Consider the following 21,631-nt stretch of genomic DNA (forward strand, 5'->3'; position numbering starts at 1 on the left):
TGTAGGGTTTAATATTGACTCTGCAGGCCAGTCCAGTTCTTCCACACCAAACTCATCCATGTCTTTATGGACCTTGCTTTGTGCACTAGTGGACTCGTCCATCAGATTGCCAGGCAGAAAAGTGTGATTCATTGCTCCAGAGAACACGTCCCCACAGCTCTAGAGTCCAGTGGTTCCATCCCAGACTTTGTATTGAGCTTAGTGATGAAAGGCTTGTATACAGCTGCTCAGCTATGAAAATCCACCCTACGCACTGTTCTTGAGCTAATCTAAAATATTTGTAGAAGCAGTCTGCATGCCTAAGTGCATGATTTTCTACACCTGTGGTCATGGAAGTGATTGGAACACATGATCCAATGATTTGGATGGGTACCTGCCTCTCGCCCTAAGACAGCTGGGATAGGCTCCAGCCCCCCAGTCGTTCTACCTGCCCCCTAACAGTAGAGTGCTTCACTTCCCGGCCTGCAGAGAAAATAATCTTCCCATAGACCCTAAATTGGAAAAGAGGATGAATAGATAAAAATATTAAACTTCAAAAACTAAAAAAATGATTTGATTTGGTTATTACTAATTGAATCAACCAAACTACATGCAGAATTTTAAACTTTGGTGCAAGCACTCATATGACCAGGGAAAGTGAAGGTACAGCTTTCTGCCATTTAGGAAACTTACTGTTTTCCTTACTTGGGAAAACAAACGTGATGGTAGGTCATGAATCTCTCTACATAGTAGATTAACACTGTCGTCAGACTATTTTATCTCGCTATCTCAGGCATCTCTGAAATGTAGGGGTTAGGTTTCAACCTGTCCATGAGCATAGTTCAAATGTATGAAATGGAACCTTGGATCAGTCTTGAGGTTGGTTACTGTACTCTACAATGTTAGCTGGTTGTATTTTATGCTAACTGAAGGGGAAAAGAACTGAAAGGATTTATTACAGGCTGTTGCTACAGTTTTTTTTCCTGAAGTGTTGTCCTTTATGTACTCTCTTTGCAGGTTCTTTGCGTCATTTTTGGTTTCAGCCCACTAAGACAGCCCACTGAGCAACTAAGGTGACTAAACCTCGAACATTTAATCAGGTTTGATGGGTTCAGTCTCACGGTGAGTCACTGATTGGAGATTATAACAAGAATTCCAGTTTCATTTTTCAGACAAAGGCAGCCTTTGCTCTGAGACAGACAGGTGAACAAGCCTCCAGACTTCCAAGAAGACAGACCTGACAGTGCTGCAGTCATGGGTGAGTGGGGCTTCATCGGTGGATTCTTTAAAGACTTCCAGACCCATTTACCGATGTTGGGTCGTTGCTGGCTCATCCTCGTGTTGGTGTTTAGGATACTGATTCTGGGAACTGTGGCCAGTGACATGTTTGAGGACGAGCAGGAGGAATTTACCTGTAACACCCTCCAGCCAGGATGTAAGCAGGTGTGTTATGATGAGGCTTTCCCCATCTCCCAGTACAGGTTCTGGGTGTTTCATTTGATCCTCATCGCTACACCTTCTCTGCTTTACTTCGTCTATGTAACACATCAAGATCACAAGAGAGCCAACAGCTCCTCATCGAGGAAAAGGAGCAGCAGGAAGAACAGAGAAGGAAGAGCTTTAAGGGCACTTTATATTATCACCGTGATCTTCCGCATAGTGGGAGAAATCGGCTTCTTATTTGTCCAGTGGCGTCTCTACGGCTTTGAGGTGAAGGCCCATTTCCCATGTAGTCGTTCTCCCTGCCCCCTAACAGTGGAGTGCTTCACTTCCCGACCTAAAGAGAAAACAATCTTCCTCCTCTTCTACTTTGCTGTAGGGGTGTTATCAGCATTTTCCAGCGTTGTCGAGTTTTTCTACGTCTCTAGGAAGTGGTTTTGCTTACAACAGGAGGACAGATTCTACCACTGTGACTGCGAGAACCTCCACAAACTCAAGCAAGAGGAGACAGAGGAGAAATCAGGAGGAGAGACGATGTCAGTGAGCACAACCAGCAGTGTGAGAGTGAAGAAGGGATCAGTGAGAAGCAGCTACAGTCACAAGTACAAGAATCCAAGAGGAAAATACGTGAGCGCCTCGAGGCTTACATTGTGAGAGGACACATATGCTGCAATCGCAGCATCCTCCTTTTTCTATCATAAATTTGTGACTACATTTCTAATTACCTCATGCTGTTTCACATGAAGTGGTTTTCCTCTTCATGTGTATTGGAGATATCATAAAGAAACTTTGACAAAATGAGCACAGATGCATGAGAGACATTATTGACTTGTTAGTTCTGGTGAATGACGAAAGTCTGCAAGCAGTTTGCGACAGAAACATTTCCTGGAAAACACTTGACAAACTTCCTCACAGGTGATTAGTTTTTAGTCAGTGTTGCCCTTTTGTAGCTGTCAGATTCATCAAACATAGAACCTCTAACCCAGCAGGGGATTCAAGCCATACCAAGAGGAAAATAAAACCCAAGAAACTTTGAAAACGAATATTATTTTTATATTTCTTGGAAAACCACACCTTGGTCCTACTGGTTCGACTTGCTCTTCTGTCTTTTCTCTTCCCTTTTGTTTTCTCTCTCTCCTTTGTTTGTGTGAATGTTGGCATTTGGTTTTCGTGTTTCAGAAGTCGAGCCTCAACCTTACCTGCCCACACATTTCGAGACTGTGGCTAATTACTGTGTTGACTTTGCTGATTACTTGTTGGCTTCTTAAGGCTGAGGAGTTCCTTCAGTTGACCCCCGGCTGTTGCACCACTCAGTGTAGCTTTGTTTGCATGCTACACTACCACTGGGTGAGGACCCTCGGCCTATGGTGAAGAGAGAGAATGGCTTCCTGAGTGTTCTAGTCTTTATTAAATTGACTCAAATAAATATACTTATATATTTCCGGTGCTTCTAACACCACTTTTAAGTCCACTTTGCTGAACTCTTTATTGACTTTCTGGTCCAGACCTACTGGAGCCGATGCTAAATGGCACAGAGAAGGTTTCTCCTCTCATCACAGACTACAAGGACTACCACATTGACACCACAGTGGTCAGTGTGGTCAAGGTGGCAGAGGAGAAGCTGAAGTTGCCGGCCTCCATAAAGCCTTCAAATCGATTCCCACGTATTTGCACACACCGACAGAAGCATGAGTAATTTATATCACCCACACATGGTTGTATGCATGCCTGACCACTTCAGGGCATGCTCTGGATCAGGGCATCACTGAGCTCCTGGACAAACTGAGGTGCAACCTGGCAGAATCAGATGGACTGAAACAAAATGACCCATAAGTCAAATGTCAGTGTTTATCGTGCTCCTCCTTGCATGAACAAGGAGATACTAGTCTTGCTGTTGGATTAAAGACCCTCTACAACCCTCTCCACCTCTGCTAGACTGAGTAACTAGCTCCTGGAATCTCCTCCATGCTTCTGATCAGATATATTAACATTGTGCATGTGTGTGTTGAGAACAACTAAAAGAAGGAAACAATGCTGCTCTGCAATAAATGGACTACGATTCAACTCAGTCAAGGCTTCGCCAGACAAGTTTTCAGCCACAACTGATACAAAATAAAGTTATATTTCAATATTGCTTCATCTGTTCCGATTCATATACATATTGAAAAGGAGTGGGAAGATGTACACACTTATTTAATCCCACCCCTTTGCCATAAGCTATCAGTCAATATTTAGTCAGCTTCCTTACTGATATAATCTGTAGTAAAAATAGCAAACAGACTTCTGATAATATATACATCACATCATGAAATTTTTGAAGTAGAGACATTCACTGAATTTCAACATTTTTCCTTTCTTTATAATTCAAGAAGATCATATCTTTATAACTCTTTTTGAGCTGCTTTATGTTTGGATGTTGCTTCAACTCCATATTCAAACTGTTTCACAGCTTCACTCTATGCACAGAAACACAAAAGCTTTTTCTTGTAGTTCGTACCTTCACAATTTTGAAGTTACAAAACCCCCTTAAATTATAACTTCCTTGTTTTAAAAAAACATACTCTCAGTATTACCTGGCAGTTCCTTATTTTTTGCTTTGAATGGAATTTGTGCTGTTTGGAATTTCACTAGATCAGCAAATTTCAATATTTCAGACTGCAAGAAAAGTGAGTTTGTATGATTCCTATAACCTGCACTGTGGATGATTCAAACTGTCTTTTTCTCTTCTTCTTTTTTTGAAGAGTAAAAAGTGAATGTAATGTACTTTTATGTAATGTACTGTACTCTGCACAATAGCTTAAGTAAGGTTTAAACCAGTGAACAGTAGATAATATGAAGTGATGTCCCGTCTAATACCTGCTCTCCCTTGTTGAACACGGGATACACACACGCACGCACACGCACGAAACATGTACACTGATACTGATATGCCCTCACTATCACCCTCCCTCCCCCCGAATCCAACGCCTCCTCCCATGCTTACCTCCCATCCGATGTGGACAGCGGATCAGCTGGAGGCGCAATCGAAGATTGCAGCGGTCCCAGATCCAGCTGTACTCACTGGAATATTCTCCCATGTTGCTTGTCTGTGTTTTATTGTGTTATGGTGTGTTGATATCTGTGCATTCCTGGATTATCCTTTTGTGTTACACATTTCGATGGTTTTTTTTTCCCTTGCTACCTAGCCTGACCTGTCTCCCCAATGTGATGTTTGTGTATTGTATGTACGGTCGGCAAGGTCTGTCATCTCGGTTGTGGGTAACTGCAACTGACAAATAAAGGCTATCTCATCATAATAATAGTGGTGGACAAGCAGAGGGAAAAAGGTCATAGAGATAGATCTAGCAATACAACTTGATGCTGTAGTAACATCAGGAAGAAGGAACGAGAGAAACTCAATATGAAGAGCTGAGAGAGGAGCTAGAGAAGATGCGCAGGGTGGTGCAAGACATGTATAAGGACAGTCGTGACTTCTGCTGCTCTGAGACTTTCTTGTTTGCAATGGAGATGGTTAGAATGACAGATGGGGTCAGGCAGGAGTCTGCATGGACTGTGATGTTTGCACATGACATTGTGATCTGTAGTAGGGAACAGGTGGAGGAGAGGATATAGTAGTGGAGTTGTGCACTGGAGAGAAGACAACAGAGCTTGTAGAAGAAATACAGGATACATGTAAGCGAATGTGAGGAGACAGGTGGAAAAGTGAGCATGCAAGAAGTAGAGAGAATAAAGGTCGATATGTTTAAATATCCGGGGCCAGCCATTCAAACCAATGGACAATGCACGAGAGAAGTGTAGAAGAGAGTGCAGGCAGGGTGAAGTTGGTGGAGATGAGTGTCAGGGATGATTTGTGACAGAAGGAAGCAAGAGTAAAAGGAAAAGTTTACAAGTTTACATGGTAGTGAAACTTGTAATGACCTCTGATTTAGAGATGGTAAACCTAAGATAAGACGATTAAAGTGGCAGAACTGAAGATGTTAAGATTTTCATTTGGAGTGTTTTTAGACGAGATTACAAATGTGTACATCACAGGGACAGCTACGTGTGCAGAGGAGGCAGAATAGATATATTTAATTTGTTTTTATTCTGGTGATTGCTGACTGAATGAACCAAAATACAAGCACATTTTTAGTAAAGAAACATCTGATGTTGTGACCAGTTGTACCAACCACAAGTCGGTACTATTAAAAGGCAAGTCAGTGTTCACTGTCATTTCTGGAACATAGCCGAGTCAGTATATTTCCATCAGAGTCAATTTCAAACATTCAAAACCACTTATATATCCAAAAATAGAAAGAAACTTGCAGCAGTTGACTTTATAATGTTAGTGGGTAAGAGTTTCTTAAAGGCTCATAGGCTGCTGTTATTGTTTTATGTCTTTATTGTTATTGTTGACAGTCTTTGCAGGTTCTCATATAACGTTTCAGTTTTGGTTTGAGGCCACCGGAGTATGAACTCAATCAATACTTAGGATGGATAAACCTCGAAGCTACCTTTGATCACTTTTATTGGGTACAGTCTCACTGTGAGTCACTGATTGGAGATTATAATAATAAGAATTCTAGTTTCATTTTTTAAACAAAGGCAGCCTTTGCTCTGAGACAGACAGGTGAACAAGCCTCCAGATTTCCAAGAAGACAGACCTGACAGTGCTGCAGCCATGGGTGAGTGGGACTTCATCGGTGGATTCTTTAAAGACCTCCAGACCGAGTCGCCGATGCTGGGTCGTTTCTGGCTCTTCCTCATGCTGGTGTTTAGGATAGTGATCCTGGGAACTGTGGCCAGTGACATGTTTGAGGACGAGCAGGAGGAATTTACCTGTAACACCCTCCAGCCAGGATGTAAGCAGGTGTGTTATGACTCAGCTTTCCCCATCTCCCAGTACAGATTCTGGGTGTTTCATATAGTCCTCATCGCTACACCTTCTCTGCTTTACCTCGTGTACGCCACACATCAGCATAACAAGAGTGCCAACCCATCTCCATCGAAGGAAAGGAGCAGCAGGGAGAACAGAGAAGAAAAAGCTTTAAGGGCGCTCTATATTATCACTCTGATCTTCCGCATAGTGGCAGAAATCGGCTTCTTATTTGTCCAGTGGTATCTCTACGGCTTCGAGGTGGAGGCCCATTTCCCATGTGACCGATTTCCCTGCCCCCACACTGTGGACTGCTTCACCTCCCGACCTGCAGAAAAAACAGTCTTCCTCCTCTTCTACTTTGCTGTAGGGGTGATATCAGCATTTTCCAGCGTTGTGGAGCTTTTCTACAGCTCTGCGAAGTGGTTTTGCTCAAAACAGAAGAAATTGGAACAATATGACCAATGTGACTGCGAGAACCTCCACAACCTCAAGAAAGAGGAGACAGAGGAGAAAGCAGCAGTACAGATGATGTCAGAAAGCACGGCCAGCAGTGCGAGAGCAAAGGAGGGATCAGTGAGAAGCAGCTACAGTCGAAAGGTCTACAGCAGTGGTCACAAGTGCAAAAGCCCACCAGGAAAATATGTGAGCGCCTCGAGGCTTACATTGTGAGAGGACTGACTGCAATCACACTATGTGTGATTCAGATTCTTTTCTATTTTAAACCTGTGACTACATCTCTAACTCCATTTCATTTGAAATGATTTCACTGTTGATGTGTTAAACAGTATTTACAGTGGGACACTTCACAAGGATTGTTTGGAAAATGAGCATAGAAAACACTGATGATAAGAAGGATGCATGCAAGACATTGTTGTTTCTGGTAAATGATTAAAGGCTGCAAACAGTTCAGGAAGGAAACATTTTCTGGACTACGCTTGATAAACTTGTTTAACGCTGATTGTTTTGTTTGTAACTGTGTCCCTTTTGTAGCTGCCAGAGGCAGAAACTCTGACCCAGCAGAGGATTCAGGTTGTACTGATAGGAAAAATAACCACGTCAGCCTTTCAGAGAAAATGAATATTAATTTTACAGTTCATGGTGAGCCACACTGACTCAATTTAGATGTTTTTTTTCTTGACTAGATCTCAAATCGTTCTTATTTTGCTCACCATCAATCAGCAGTATCAATAACAAAAATAAGCACATGGACTTTGAACCATTATAGTTTCCAAGGTAAAAGCTGACGTTCAAAACATTGGAGCTGAATTTATTTTAAATTGCTGAATGTTTGGTGAAAAAAAAGAGCTGAATGAGCTGAAATATAAACATGTTAAAAGCTAAAGTTCCCAGAGACGAAGTTTCAAAGTTGGAAAATAGTTGAATATTTTTTTAAATGTACCTGACTAGAATAGTTACAAATAATAAAGATTTTGATCTCAATACTGTGAATAAATCATCAAAGTTTTAGTACAACCCATGCACTTGTTTTTACAAATTACTTCAGACTAGCTTAGCACAGTTTAGAAACATAAGGCACATAAAGAGATTAACCAAGCGCACAAGAACTGCAATCAGAATTGTTTATGAACTGCAGAATTTTACAATGTATGGGAGCGCAAGTGTTTGCTAAAGGACATTAGTGTTTCTACAGACACCGGTAGCACACTTAATCGAAGTGGCAGAACAGAACAAAACTTAATACCGTATGTTACATTATTCTGTTTGTGTTGGGAGAACTGATCCTTCAGATGGACCAATTTTTGGCGCCACGCGTTTTGGGGTGAGACGCGGTGTTTAGGGAAAATGCGTCCAAGCTGTTCCGATACTCCTGACAAATAAGGGATCACTAAGATTTTTTGCTTAGGCAGCAGTTGATCTCTCCTGGATCGCCTGAAGCATTCTTTAGGTGCCTTTCCAGCATTTCTCCCACTGAAAATGTTATGACCAGATGAACAGAATCAGCTTTTTGGGAACTCTCAACTGGATTATTGAGCATGCATCAAGATATATTGCACATCATAAACACAGCCTGAAATAAGATAAGGTAAACTTCAGTGTTCAGTTATGCATTTTATGTTTAACAGGTCAGCAATGCATCAACACTAAGCCCAGTCAGTCTTGCCAGAATGACCATCTTATGATGAACCATGGCAGGCATTCTGCTGCCCTCTACTGTCCAAAGTGATACACATCGATTTGCAACACCAAACTTGAAGGACGTGTACCAGCACACAAACAGAGCGAAATGTACAGAAACACAAGCATATGCTGCATAATTAATTCACAAATGTGACAGCATATTTGTGTGGGTCACAGTGGCATGGACAGTGCCAGCCTTCCATGCCCCATGCTCAGATCACCAGGCACTTTTCAAACTACATGACCTCTAAAGACCGTGTTCTTACGGTTTGTGTGATTGAGTGGCAGCCTAGCATAAAATAAGCTTCAAATTACCATTAAAAATATTAATAAGTTACACGCGTTAGAACCACAAAATGCTAGTGTGATGAGTTTGAGAAACTCCGCGTAAAACTGAAGAGGTTCAACCAAAGAAACCAACTGCATTCAAGTAGAAAGCTCCAGGTATCAACACAAAGCTGTTTGGCTCAATTAGAGCTATGTGCTTTTTTATAACGCAGATGTTTGTTTGGTCTTATAACAGTCACATGTAGATTTGAGCACAGCTGTTAAAAAGGAAAAAAAGAGAGTACAGAAACCTGTGCTTACAAGAAAAAAAATCCCTCAGTGACGACTGATAGTAGCTCATCAAATAACCTCATATAATGCCATATCGAGACGACTGCTGGCGCCAAGGTCAATTTTTATACTGAACTCTGAAAGATGGTTTCGTTTTATGTGGTATATGATAAGATAAACTTTACTGATTCCATCTCATCTTTGCATGTGAAGGTGGACCAAAACGGCTGTGGAAAAACACTACAGTACAACAAAGAACACAAGCAGGCTGGGGATTTAAATAGACACATGATATAATAAGGGAGATGGGGAAACGCCAGTGTATGACACACAGCTGAAATCAATCAATGATAATGAGACAGAGGAAGTAAAACTAAATACTAGACACAAAGACAAAGGCTATCACAATCCATCCATCCATCCATGCATCGATGGATGAAAATAACTAAAAAACTGAGAACAACAATGAGGCCAATGATCATGATGCCTGTCAAATATTTTAAAGAAAATAGCTGACATTACCGAATTCAATTATTCTGACATCAATAATATGATACATTTCTGCTCATTAACTGGATAAAGTGACCACTTGGCACAGATGCACAGAGTGGCTATTGACTGGGTTTCAAGCTGTCAGTATGTAATCTGTTAACTGAAGTCAACAATATTAATTTATTGTAGGCTGCTGTTATTGTTTTATTTCTTTAATCAGATACTTGAGTTGCTGTCTTTGCAGGTTTTTATGTAACATTTCATTTTTTATTTCAGGCCGCTGGAAGATGAACTCAAGACACTTAACATGGATACACCTTGAAGCTACCTTTGATCACTTTTATTGGATTTAGGTTCACTGTGAGTCATATATTGCAGATTATAATAACAAGAATTCTAGTTTCATTTTTCAGACAAAGGCAGCCTTTGCTCTGAGACAGACAGGTGAACAAGCCTCCAGACTTCCAAGAAGACAGACCTGACAGTGCTGCAGCCATGGGTGAGTGGGGCTTCATCAGTGGATTCTTCGATATCCTCCAGACTGAGTCGCCGATGCTGGGTCGTTTCTGGCTCATCCTCACGCTGGTGTTTAGGATAGTGGTCCTGGGAACTGTGGCCAGTGACATGTTTGAGGACGAGCAGGAGGAATTTACCTGTAACACCCTCCAGCCAGGATGTAAGCAGGTGTGTTATGACTTGGCTTTCCCCATCTCCCAGTACAGATTCTGGGTGTTTCATATAGTCCTCATCGCTACACCTTCTCTGCTTTACCTCGTGTACGCCACACATCAGCATAACAAGAGTGCCAACCACTCCTCATCAAGTAAAGAGAACAGAGAACAAAGAGCTTTAAGGACGCTCTATATTATCACTCTGATCTTCCGGATAGTGGCAGAAATCGGCTTCTTAATTGTCCAGTGGTATCTCTACGGCTTCAAGGTGGAGGCCCAGTTCCCATGTGACCGATTTCCCTGCCCCTACACTGTGGACTGCTTCGCCTCCCGACCTGCAGAAAAAACAGTCTTCCTCCTCTTCTACTTTGCTGTAGGGGTGATATCAGCATTTTCCAGCGTTGTGGAGCTTTTCTACAGCTCTCGAAAGTGGTTTTGCTCAAATCAGAAGAACAATATGGAACAATATGACCAATGTGACTGCGAGAACCTCCACAACCACCAGCAAGAGGAGACAGAGGAAAAACCAGGAGTAATGACAATGTCAGAGAACAAAGCCAGCATTGCAAGAGCGAAGAAGGGATCAGTGAGAAGCAGCTACAGTCGAAAGGTCTACAGCAGTGGTCACAAGTGCAAAAGCCCACCAGGAAAATATGTGAGCGCCTCGAGGCTTACATTGTGAGAGGACTGACTCCAATCACACTATGTGTGATTCAGATTCTTTTCTATTTTAAACCTGTGACTACATCTCTAACTCCATTTCATTTGAAATGATTTCACTGTTGATGTGTTAAACAGTATTTACAGTGGGACACTTCACAAGGATTGTTTGGAAAATGAGCATAGAAAACACTGATGATAAGAAGGATGCATGCAAGACATTGTTGTTTCTGGTAAATGATTAAAGGCTGCAAACAGTTCAGGAAGGAAACATTTTCTGGACTACGCTTGATAAACTTGTTTAATGCTGACTGTTTTGTTTGTAACTGTGTCCCTTTTGTAGCTGCCAGAGGCAGAAACTCTGACCCAGCAGAGGATTCAGGTTGTACTGATAGGAAAAATAACCACGTCAGCCTTTCAGAGAAAATGAATATTATTCTCGTAGTTCCTGGGGAGCCACACTGACTGAATTTTCTTGTACTGGGTTTTAATTCTTTCTCATTGTGTAGTATATCTGATGATGGCCATCATTGTTTTGGTCCAGAATTTTGTGGCAATCAACAACCTGAATCAGATTATGACCTCACTGGTGCATTGGTCACTTTAGGTACCCGTCCATTTAAAGGTAGATTGGAGGTTTAACCAGCTTGGGCGTTAACTGACTTCATATTCCAGTTGCCTGGAACCAAAAATGAAACATTGCAGTAGAACATGCAGAGATATCAAATTCTATGATATCACTAAAGTAATAAAACATTAACAGCAGCCCATAATAAATACCTGCTTCTTTATCTTTCAGTTAACAAAGTGTAAGAAACAGTTATAGGCTAACACTGTAGTGATGCAGGTTTCTCTCGATTTTAGGATTTATAAATACCCGCTGAAGTACTCTCCTGTACTAGGTGTTGCCACTCGGGAGAAGTCAACATTTCTCAAACTGTGTTAGCATCTTCCTCTGTATAATCTGTAAATATCTAAGTTTCTGTACTGACTGATTAAAACGGCAGTAAAAACCAACAATGCTACCCTTCTGTTTCCAACCCAGCTGCAGCAGCAGCAGCAACACAATGCACCAGGTTACAAAACCGGCAAGTGGCAGAAATGGCGGCTAGCGACAGCGGACGTGACTTTGTCGTACGGTATGGTCCTCATGATCCTGTAAAAATTATTAAAAAGCAGAGGACACATGCTACCTTTTGCCTGGTTAGCCTTGCCAGAGTCTTTTGGTTCCTTTGTTACTTAATTCATTCACATGGTTTCTATTAATTTTGTTAACCATTTTTATGAATTAGCTCAGGTTAGCTTAGCATATCTTACAAACATAACACACAACAACATTTGAAACAAAAGAAATTAATCAGGGGCATTTTCTGTGCTTCTGGACACGTGTTGTACTGACCTGTGAAGAATTAGAAATAATGAGCAGAAGAAACATGGCGATGTTAGCCTGATCAGTCTTGCTAGAATAGCGATCTCATGACACCAATGGAAACAAGGCATTCTGCTGCCCTCTACTGTCCATAGTGGTACACACTGATTTGAAACACCAAACTTGTAGGGGTTTATAAATCATACCAGCATACAAACAGAGTGAAATGCACAGAAACACATGTATATACTGTATAATGAATTCACAAATGGACTGTGCCATCCCTCCTCCTCTTCACCTCGTTCAGGTCAACAGGCGCTTTATAAAATACATGCCCTCTAAAGGTGGTGTTCATAAAGTTTGTGTGACTGAATGCCAAACGATTTAGTATTTGTCATGTCCTCTGCTCACAGGATGGTTAATTTAAACTTTGTGTTGGAAAGTAAATATAAATGAGTGGGCTGCACTTGGACAATTCGGCGGCTAAAGCTGCAGATATCTTGCCACTTCGCCCACCTTTTTTTCTCAACTGTGGAAAACCTGCTTAAGAATAACTGTAACAACAACCAGTTTGTAGAGCCAGTACATTCCTATCACCCCCACTGTGCCGATGCGTGGTGTTGAAGGCATTCACACAGGCTGGACCACGAAGATTCCCAAATGTAAAATATGTGAGAGTATTAGTAACATCCACTGTGTGCTCGACAGTGAGCGACCTCTGCCCATGTTGAGGACAGAATGGCTTCTCTGGCAAGTTCAACAAGATCAAAACTATGTTCTTATTTTTCTGCCACAGCTTTCAAACGACAGAGACTCTTACTGAATAAATAGACCAGAAATCTGTGTGACATAAAAAAAAAAATCTGATTCACTGTTTCAAAATAAAGGTTCTCATCATATCAAACAGAAGAAAAAAAGTCTTGTTTTAGGCTTATTTCCTCTTAGCTTCTCGAAATGTGTTGTGCAATTCTCTTGTTTGTGTTAATTGTAAGGTAAGTTGGAAGTCGTGTCACGGGTTGATTGTATGCTGTTTCATGCCACCTGTTAAATATTTTGCCTCTGGGTAATATTCATGTTGTATGTAGAGGGAGGAGCTGCCAACATTCGATGCCCTGGGTGTCATGAGAACACAGCACTCAGAAATTTCTACATGTAAGTAATGTTTTATTATCAAGGAGTATCTGGAGAATGTTGTGACTGTATTAAGGATGTAATGTAGAGGATGAGAGAGGATTAGCAAGAAGCAAGGGAGGGAAAAGTAGATGATATATAACTTAAAAGGTATTTTTTAAATTAACTGCTACTTAAGTACTCAGTAATTAAGTTCTGATTAAATTTAGACAAATGCCATATTCAAGGTCACAAGTTTAATCTAACAAATATTGAACTTATAACCAACAACGACAAATTAGTTTGTATAACTTTTATATTTAACAAAACGTGTCATGCTGTGATCAGGAAACGTGTTGGTACAACTTTAAGGATCTTCTTCCGTCCAGGAAGACGGAAAAAAGGAAACTTTTTTAAATACTCATCAAGATTTTATCATTCTTAAAACAAAAACAAAAGGAAAATCTATGCTCAACCTGTTTTATCTTGGTAGACATCTCTAAAGCATGGCTGAGTAGTTCAACCAGTCAATATAAGAGAGTCGACTTGTATGTGATTGAAATCATTTTCAAATCCTACATTTGAGACAACACTGCATCGGTAGACTCTACACTGTTAGCTTGTTAGTTTCTTACAATTTCTTTGAACTAATGTGTTAAATAAAGGCAATATAAGTTGAGAATTATTGTAGGCTTTTAGTTTCCAGTCACAGGAGTGTGAACGCAAATATCCTGAGCCCACTTTTGACCAGATTTAGTTTCACTTTGAGTGAAAGTCATGGATTGGAGATTACGATAACAAGCATTCTGGTTTCATTCTTAAAACAAAGGCGGCGGGCCTGAGACGGACCGGTGAGCAAACCTCTGGACCTGACAGTGCCGCAGTCATGGGTGAGTGGGATTTCATCAGTGGATTCTTCGATGCCCTCCAGACACGCTCGCCGATGCTGGGTCGTTTCTGGCTCTTCCTCGTGTTGGTGTTTAGGATAGTTATCTTGGAAACCGTGGCCAGTGACATGTTTGAGGACGAGCAGGAGGAATTTACCTGTAACACCCTCCAGCCAGGATGTAAGCAGGTGTGTTATGACATGGCTTTCCCCATCTCCCAGTACAGATTCTGGGTGTTTCATATAGTCCTCATCGCTACACCTTCTCTGCTTTACCTCATATATGCAACACATCAGCATCACAAGAGAGCCAACCGCTCCTCGTCGAGGAAAAAGACCAGCAGGGAGAACAGAGAAGAAAAAACTTTAAGGGCGCTCTACATTATCACTCTGATCTTCCGCATAGTGGCAGAAATCGGCTTCTTATTTGTCCAGTGGCGTCTCTACGGCTTCAAGGTGGAGGCCCATTTTCCATGTAGTCGTTCTCCCTGCCCCCTAACAGTGGAGTGCTACACTTCTCGGCCTGCAGAGAAAACAATCTTCCTCCTCTTCTACTTTGCTGTAGGGGTGATATCAGCATTTTCCAGCATTGTGGAGCTTCTCTACATCTCTAGGAAGTGGTTTTACTCAAATCAGAAGCACTTAGAACTACATGAGCGCTGTGACTGCGAGAACCTCCACAACCACAAGCAAGAGAAGACAGAGGAGAAACCAAGAGAAAAGACAAGCAGTGTGCACGTGAAGAAGGAAGCATTGAGAAGCAGCTCCAGTCGAAAGGCCTCCAACACTGAGCACAAGACCAAGAGTCCAAGAGGAAAATATGCGAGTGGCTCGAGGCTTACAGTGTGAGAGGACTCTGAATCACACATGCTGCTATCACAGCATCCTCTCATTCTATTATAAATTTGTGACAACATTTCTAATTCCTTCGTGCTGCTTCGCTTAAAAATTAAATGATGAAGAATTTCACAGTTAAGGAGTTTTTCCATGGAACATATCACAAGGAAATGCTTAAGATCAGGAAACGAGCAAATGCAACAAAATGATAAGACAAATGCGAGGCATTGTTGACTTGTTGACACTGTTCTGGTAAATGATAAAATGCTGTAAACAGTTCAAGGAGGAAACATTTTCTGGATTACACTTGATAAACTTGTTTAACGCTGGTTTTTTGAACCTGTTGCCCTTTTGTAGCTGGTCAGAGGCAGGAACTCTGACCCAGCAGAAGATTTAGCTTGTACTGACAGGAAAATAAAAGCACAGAAACCTTTCAGAGGTTCTTGACTGGGTCTCAACTCAGATGCACAGACACCATGCTAACATGCTAATGATATATTACTCGATGTGATTTCTTGAAATTTATTTTCAAGGCCAATTTTGACAATGAACAATGAGCAATGAATGTAAATGTCAAATTTCCAAAGGCCCACTAGTGTTGTAGTTTGAAGATGAGCCATATAGAAAATTGTGGATAATATACATTTTTTGCTGACTTTTATATTTGATGTGACCTTGACCTTAATCTGGGTTTCATCAAAATCAAATCAGCTCAAGCTGCTCTTGGTATCTACCATCACACAAAATTTTAAAATGATATCTTGAAAACTGTGTATTCTAGACTGCTAATTTTTCATAACAAAAATAATTTAATAAAGTAATTACATATTTGTGTGTGTCACACTGACAGGGATTCTTCCAGCCCTCTATAGATCTTCACCATGCTCAGGTCAGCAGGAACTTTATAAACTACCTGTCTGTGAAGGTTCTCAGTCATCCGGGTCATCATAGTCTAAGGAGCTTAGAAAGAAAAGCGTCTGCACTTCTTTAAGTTGCTTGAAGACGTTTCGCCTCTTATCCAAGAAGCTTCTTCAGTTCTAGGGTCAAATGGTGGAGAGTCCCAGATTTAAACCCTGGGAGTGTGTGTCTCCACCATCCTCTTAATGCAAAAGAAAGAATAATGAATACACACAAACTCAAAATGCTGGATCACAAACCCGGCGCCGTGACACGGTGTGTCTTTTATCCTGTCTCTCTCTGCTCTCTTCTTCTCCTCTCACCCCAAACCGGTCACAACAGATGGCTGCCTCCCTGAGCATGATTTTGATGGAGGTTTCTCTCTGTTAAAAGGGAGTTTTTCCTTCCCACTGTCGCCAAGTGCTTGCTCATAAGAGATTATCTAAATGTTGGGATTTTACATCACACTGCTCTTTGTGGTCAAGATGACAGAAGAGAAGCTGAGGGATGCTGAGGCCGCCGGCCTCCATAAAGTCTTCAAGCTTCAGAGCTCCCTCACCTGCAACTCTATGGTAATCATTCCCACTTATTTGCACACATTCACAGCAGGATGAATAAAGTCTTTGGGTGCTTTTCTATGAAATCCCAAGAATTTATTTACATATTTCCAAGCCCTGAGAAGCATAGACATTTTTCCCTTTGTTTTTCAAGTTCTATTTAGCCATGTGGGCAGCCAGAAAAAGTACGAGTCTGTGCAGGATATCCTCAAAAATTTCTTTGACTTACAAATGAAGTAATTTGTGCTGAGAGAACAGGTTGGCAGGCGTCCTGGGAGCAGATAGTGCCAAGGTTTAAGTGGTTTTTATATTTGTGTTTTCTCTATATCCAGTCATAAGTGCATCTTGTTATTCACATATAAAACTACAACTTTAGTGTCACTGTGGCACAGTCATATAAATATTGTTACATATGTTTTGCAAATTTTAGTTTGCATTCTTTCAACAACATGATAGAAACTGCAGAGTCCTACACTGGTATGCTGCTGGATTGTGGAAAATCTGGTGCTTAGTCTCACACGGTTATTAGAGCATATCACAGCACTCAAAAGCATTGAGCATCATAAATTAAGTCATGACGTCAGTAAAATAACAGATTGCAATTTAGGTTTTTGTTAAAGTTCACAGAGAAACACATTGCTTATGTGCAGCAGCATTAAAAATGGGCAAGCAGACCATTCTTCACTTCAAAACTGTTACCGAGAATTATAAATTATGTGTTTGTTTAATGAATTTTAAGATAAGATAAAGGTTGTGTTTTCCATGAGTTGGGAAACTGCTGTCCAAACAATACACACAACCTATGTGAAGATGTTCATCTTAGACCTTTAAAAAACACAATGTTGACTTGCTTACATTAATTGTATGGTTTATTTGAAGTCGTGTTGCTATTACTGTGTTACTACATTGTCCTGTTTCATGTAACTTGCCACTTGGGGCAAGTTACATATTGTTACAGTTGTTACAGTTGTAACAATATTTTGTTACAACTTCAGCAGACAGCACAGCTTCAGTTTCATACCATTAACAGGTTTGTTTTAAACCTCGAACTCCTTTTAAAAGCTTGTCAATGCCAAACTATTGGAACATTTCTATAGCTAACAAAGCCCGAACTGAAAACCAATGAATACACAGCTCTTTTGATTTTGGTGATAGTGACTAAATGAAGAGGAAAAACATTCCTAATTTTTATTTTTACATGCAGCCTCTCATGTGGTTACCAGGGAAACTGGTGGACCAACTTAAAAGAGATATTTCCTGCCATTTAGGAAATGCTCATCAAGAGTTTGCCTTTCTTGGATAAACACCTTCTGTCTGGGGCTGGATGGACACTGATTAGGACGTAGCAGGAATTTCCTGACAACTGTTGCCGCCCTTTCAATCATAAGTGCCAGCCAGCCTTAGGAACATGGCACTTTGGAGAGAGCTAAGGGTGAGTACACTATAAGGTGGTGTGGGCATGAGAATTGAACATTTTTTATCTGGTTTATCTGAGCTTATACATGGTAGGAGAATTTTAAGGCTTTTGGGGGGGGGGGGTAGGTCATTTGTCTAGATACTGCAGATTAAATCCTAAATCAAATATGTCCTCAACCTTTTTTATCGTGGCAGCACATGCGTCTCTGACTGAGCAGTTCAACCAGCCTGTATATTTCAATGAGAGTCAGCCTTTAGGTTATCGAAATCATTTACAAATCCTGTATTCTGCAAAACTGCATTTTTATACTCTACAATTTAAGTTTGTCAGCTTCCTAGAAGTTCTTTGAAATATGGTGCTAACTGAAAGCAAAAGAAATATAGAAATTTATTGTAGGGTGGTGATATTGTTTGACTCCTTTAATGATGTCCTTGAATTATTGTCTTTGCAGGAATATGAACTCAATCAACCTAAAGTGCAAAAACCCTGAACCCACTTCTTTGATCACTTTTATTGGGTTTAGTTTGACTGTGAGTCACATATGGGAGATTATAACAAGAATTTTAGTTTAGTTTTTTTAAACAAAGGCAGAATTTGCTGTGAGACAGACAGGTGAACGAGCCTCCAGACTTCCAAGAAGCCAGACCTGACAGTGCCGCAGTCATGGGTGAGTGGGGCTTCATCGGTGGATTCTTCGATACCCTCCAGATACACTCCCCGATGCTGGGTCGTTTCTGGCTCTTCCTCATGCTGGTGTTTAGGATAGTGATCCTGGGAACTGTGGCCAGTGACATGTTTGAGGACGAGCAGGCGGAATTTATCTGTAACACCCTCCAGCCAGGATGTAAGCAGGTGTGCTATGATGAGGCTTTCCCCATCTCCCAGTACAGATTCTGGGTGTTTCATATAGTCCTCATCGCTACACCTTCTCTGCTTTTCCTTGTTTACGCCACACACCAGCATAACAAGAGTGCCAATCCCCCCCCATCGAGTAAAAGGTGGAGCAGCGAGAACAGAGAAGAAAAAGCTTTAAGGAGGCTTTACATTATCACTGTGATCTTCCGCATAGTGGCAGAACTTGGCTTCCTAATTACCCAGTGGTATCTCTACGGCTTTGAGGTGAAGGCCTATTTTGAATGTAGTCGTTCTCCCTGCCCCCTAACAGTGAAGTGCTATACCTCCCGCCCTAAAGAGAAGACAATCTTCCTCTTTTTCTACTTTATTGTAGGGGTGATATCAGCATTTTCCAGCATTGTGGAGCTTCTCTACATCTCTAGGAAGTGGTTTTGCTCAGAACAGGAGGACAAAATCTACTACTGTGACTGCGAGAACCTCCACAACCTCAAGCAAGAGGAGACGCAGGAGAAATCGGGAGGAAAGACGATGTCAGAGAGCACGGCCAGCAGTGTGAAAGTGAAGAAGGGATCAGTGAGAAGCAGCTCCGGTCGAAAGGTCTATTGCATCGATCACAAGTGCAAGAGTCCAAGAGGAAAATATGTGAGGAGGAAGATGCTTAAGGTGTGAGATGACTCTGCAATCACAGCATCCTCCTTTTTCTATTTTAAACTCACAACTGCATTTCTAATTCCATTTCACTTGAAAGAACTGCACTGTTTAGGAGTTTTTATGCACTTCACAAAAAAAAAAAAAATGCATGGGCAACTGACCCATCAAATTTCAGGAAATGAGTAAAGACAACACAGATGATAAGAAGGACAAGAAGGATGCCTGCGAGACATTGTTGACTCGTTCGTTCTGGTGACAGTTTAAAGGCTGAAAACTTTCTGGAATACACTTGATAACATTTGCTTAAGACTGATTGCATTTTGTGTTTGTGTTGTACCCACTTTAAAGGACAAATCCGCCCTGAGGCAGCAGGTGAAGATTAATTTATTTAAGCAGGTCTTGATAGTGAAGTTAGGCTTTGTAAATGGAGGCATCTGTTTCTATCCAGTCTGTAATGTTGGAATTATTTCAAGGTAGGGTGACCAAATTCCCAGCAAAGTAAATGTGAAGACAAAGTGGGATGCATCAACTTTAAAAATACAAATACACCAAATTCTGCACGTTATCAGATTGTAGCATGTACATGCAAACTCTGTTACTCGGAATATATCACTGCTTCATTTTATTCGAGGTAGTTTCCATCGTATTCACCAAAATCTGCAAAGCTTTTACTCGACTTGAAGCCACTTGTGAGTATATCATTAGGCGCGTTAACCTTCTGACTATCAGAAAAAGCCTTCCCTTCTGTTTTAAATGCCAGACTTCAGTAAAGGGCACATCCAGCAGTACTAGTCAAAATGTGTGGCATTGTCTCAAGATGTGGGAGAGGGGTACAAGAAATAAAAATGCCGTACAGTCCCACATAAAGAGGGACGTCTGGTCACCCTGTTTTTCAGGGTTTTTTCACTGTGTTTTTTGAGTTTCTTACAGAGATTTAAGAGTTTCCATAACTGTCAGGGGGCTGGGTCTGTGACCCAGCATTTTCACTTTTGTTGTATTTTTGAATTCTTATGTTATATTGAAATAATGTTAAGTTCTACTATTATTATTATTATTAGTTTGTCTGAGATGAATTTCCATGCCCCCTGGTTTATATATCATGTTTTCTGTCCAGTCTGTCATGTGTTTCATCTCTGTGTGTCCACTTTGTAAAGTTTGTGTGTCATGTCTACGTTTTATTATGTTTCCTGTTTTATTTTGAAAGTCTTGTGTTTCCATGTTCAGCGTGTTTAGTTTTGCTTCCCCTGTGGCATCATGTTCAATTGTGTCAGGTGTGTTTCCCCAGGTGTTTCCACTTCCCTCATTATCTTTCTGTGTATCTTTCTGTAGGATAATGATGGAAGCGGGAAACACCCGGGGAAACACAGCTGACACAAAAGAACATGACGCCACAGGGGAAGCAAAACTACACACACTGAACATGATAACACAAGACTTTCAAAATAAAACAGGAAACATAATGGAATGTAGACATGACGCACGAGCTAAAACTAAAACCTAGCATCAGCACTTTACTTAGCAGATCACAGACTGAGGTTATTCACTCGGCTCATTACTCATTACTCACAGTTAGTCACAAATTAGTCACTACTCACTGATTATTTTTGTTTGCTGATCGGCTTTTCAGAAAAATATACAGTACATGACTTTGATACAGTAATTCTGGTTTTGTTCAAAGCAAATAAAATCTGCTTTTTGGTTACTTTCATAGCTAACTTATTTAATAAAATAAAAATATAATTACATCAAGGTTTCCAACTCCTGTGATGGAGCTTGTAACTTTCAGTTTGTTTGTTTTGTTTAGTTTTTCAAATATGTTTTTTTTTTTTATGAATGGACAGTCGATATGACTCTAATTGAATTAAATTAGGTTATTAAAGCCTTATTGTGATATTATTGTGAGGTACGCCTGTCATGGTTGCCTGGTACCTCATGGTATCTCTTTATGTGGAGTTCATAACTTGTAACTAATGGTTTTATCAATGGTTAATGTAAGATTTGCTGGCATTCTACAGGGCCAACTCTCTCCACCCAGTGTGGGTTGACTGGAAGTGAAAAATCCATACACTTCCTTTCTAGAAAAAAAAGCCTTAGAGGACAAACTCCATTTATTATAAGGAATGCATTACTCGCATTCATATCTGCACTGCGTTTTCCCAGTCGATTAACCATTTTTTAAAATTCAATAAAGCCCTCAAACTGATTTATGATGATTTACTTAATCATCTGTTAACCAAAACCACTGGTTAAAATGT

General features: G+C 40.8%; 5 protein-coding genes across 9 annotated transcripts; all 5 read left to right on the plus strand.

The window, feature by feature from the left end:
- The first annotated feature begins 391 nt into the window (after positions 1–391).
- On the plus strand, positions 392–4,562 carry LOC100690892 (gap junction delta-3 protein). 3 transcript variants are annotated; one of them, XM_025909507.1, is made up of 3 exons: positions 392–704; positions 997–1,052; positions 1,139–4,562. In XM_025909507.1, exon 3 carries the CDS (start codon positions 1,234–1,236, stop codon positions 2,071–2,073), a length of 840 nt encoding a protein of 279 aa, XP_025765292.1. In that variant the 5' UTR covers positions 392–704; positions 997–1,052; positions 1,139–1,233; the 3' UTR covers positions 2,074–4,562. The 3 variants fall into 3 exon arrangements, with proteins under 3 accessions (XP_025765292.1, XP_005448248.1, XP_019218293.1); XM_005448191.4 differs by having other exon boundaries at positions 1,152–4,562; XM_019362748.2 differs by lacking the exon at positions 392–704 and adding an exon at positions 736–858 and having other exon boundaries at positions 1,152–4,562.
- A 1,275-nt stretch (positions 4,563–5,837) lies between these two features.
- Positions 5,838–7,184, plus strand: LOC100704942 (gap junction delta-3 protein-like). The gene has a single exon (XM_003460617.4). The coding sequence runs from the start codon at positions 6,080–6,082 to the stop codon at positions 6,944–6,946; it is 867 nt and encodes a 288-aa protein (XP_003460665.2). The 5' UTR covers positions 5,838–6,079; the 3' UTR covers positions 6,947–7,184.
- A 2,206-nt stretch (positions 7,185–9,390) lies between these two features.
- On the plus strand, positions 9,391–11,814 carry LOC109203128 (gap junction delta-3 protein). Its single transcript, XM_019362177.2, has 2 exons — positions 9,391–9,610; positions 9,743–11,814. The coding sequence occupies exon 2, from the start codon at positions 9,962–9,964 to the stop codon at positions 10,817–10,819; it is 858 nt and encodes a 285-aa protein (XP_019217722.1). The 5' UTR covers positions 9,391–9,610; positions 9,743–9,961; the 3' UTR covers positions 10,820–11,814.
- Positions 11,815–13,190: 1,376 nt separating this feature from the next.
- Positions 13,191–15,971, plus strand: LOC100690620 (gap junction delta-3 protein-like). Its single transcript, XM_019362803.1, has 2 exons — positions 13,191–13,318; positions 14,106–15,971. The coding sequence occupies exon 2, from the start codon at positions 14,163–14,165 to the stop codon at positions 15,009–15,011; it is 849 nt and encodes a 282-aa protein (XP_019218348.1). The 5' UTR covers positions 13,191–13,318; positions 14,106–14,162; the 3' UTR covers positions 15,012–15,971.
- LOC100690349 (gap junction delta-3 protein-like) lies at positions 13,300–20,730 on the plus strand. 3 transcript variants are annotated; one of them, XM_019362801.2, is made up of 3 exons: positions 13,300–13,318; positions 17,722–17,885; positions 18,322–20,730. In XM_019362801.2, the coding sequence occupies exon 3, from the start codon at positions 18,534–18,536 to the stop codon at positions 19,392–19,394; it is 861 nt and encodes a 286-aa protein (XP_019218346.1). In that variant the 5' UTR covers positions 13,300–13,318; positions 17,722–17,885; positions 18,322–18,533; the 3' UTR covers positions 19,395–20,730. The 3 variants fall into 3 exon arrangements, with proteins under 3 accessions (XP_019218346.1, XP_019218345.1, XP_003438634.1); XM_019362800.1 differs by lacking the exon at positions 13,300–13,318 and adding an exon at positions 16,031–16,468 and having other exon boundaries at positions 17,658–17,885; XM_003438586.4 differs by lacking the exon at positions 13,300–13,318 and adding an exon at positions 16,031–16,468.
- The last annotated feature ends 901 nt before the right edge of the window (positions 20,731–21,631 follow it).

This window comes from Oreochromis niloticus, linkage group LG8 (assembly GCF_001858045.2).
Source record: "Oreochromis niloticus isolate F11D_XX linkage group LG8, O_niloticus_UMD_NMBU, whole genome shotgun sequence".
NCBI classification, from domain to species: domain Eukaryota; kingdom Metazoa; phylum Chordata; class Actinopteri; order Cichliformes; family Cichlidae; genus Oreochromis; species Oreochromis niloticus.

What these genes read in the sequence shown, in the direction of transcription:
- LOC100704942 (XM_003460617.4), top strand. Translation starts at nt 6,080, where the DNA reads ATGGGTGAGTGGGACTTCATCGGTGGATTCTTTAAAGACCTCCAGACC.
- LOC100690349 (XM_019362801.2), top strand. Translation starts at nt 18,534, where the DNA reads ATGGGTGAGTGGGGCTTCATCGGTGGATTCTTCGATACCCTCCAGATA.
- LOC100690620 (XM_019362803.1), top strand. Translation starts at nt 14,163, where the DNA reads ATGGGTGAGTGGGATTTCATCAGTGGATTCTTCGATGCCCTCCAGACA.
- LOC109203128 (XM_019362177.2), top strand. Translation starts at nt 9,962, where the DNA reads ATGGGTGAGTGGGGCTTCATCAGTGGATTCTTCGATATCCTCCAGACT.
- LOC100690892 (XM_025909507.1), top strand. Translation starts at nt 1,234, where the DNA reads ATGGGTGAGTGGGGCTTCATCGGTGGATTCTTTAAAGACTTCCAGACC.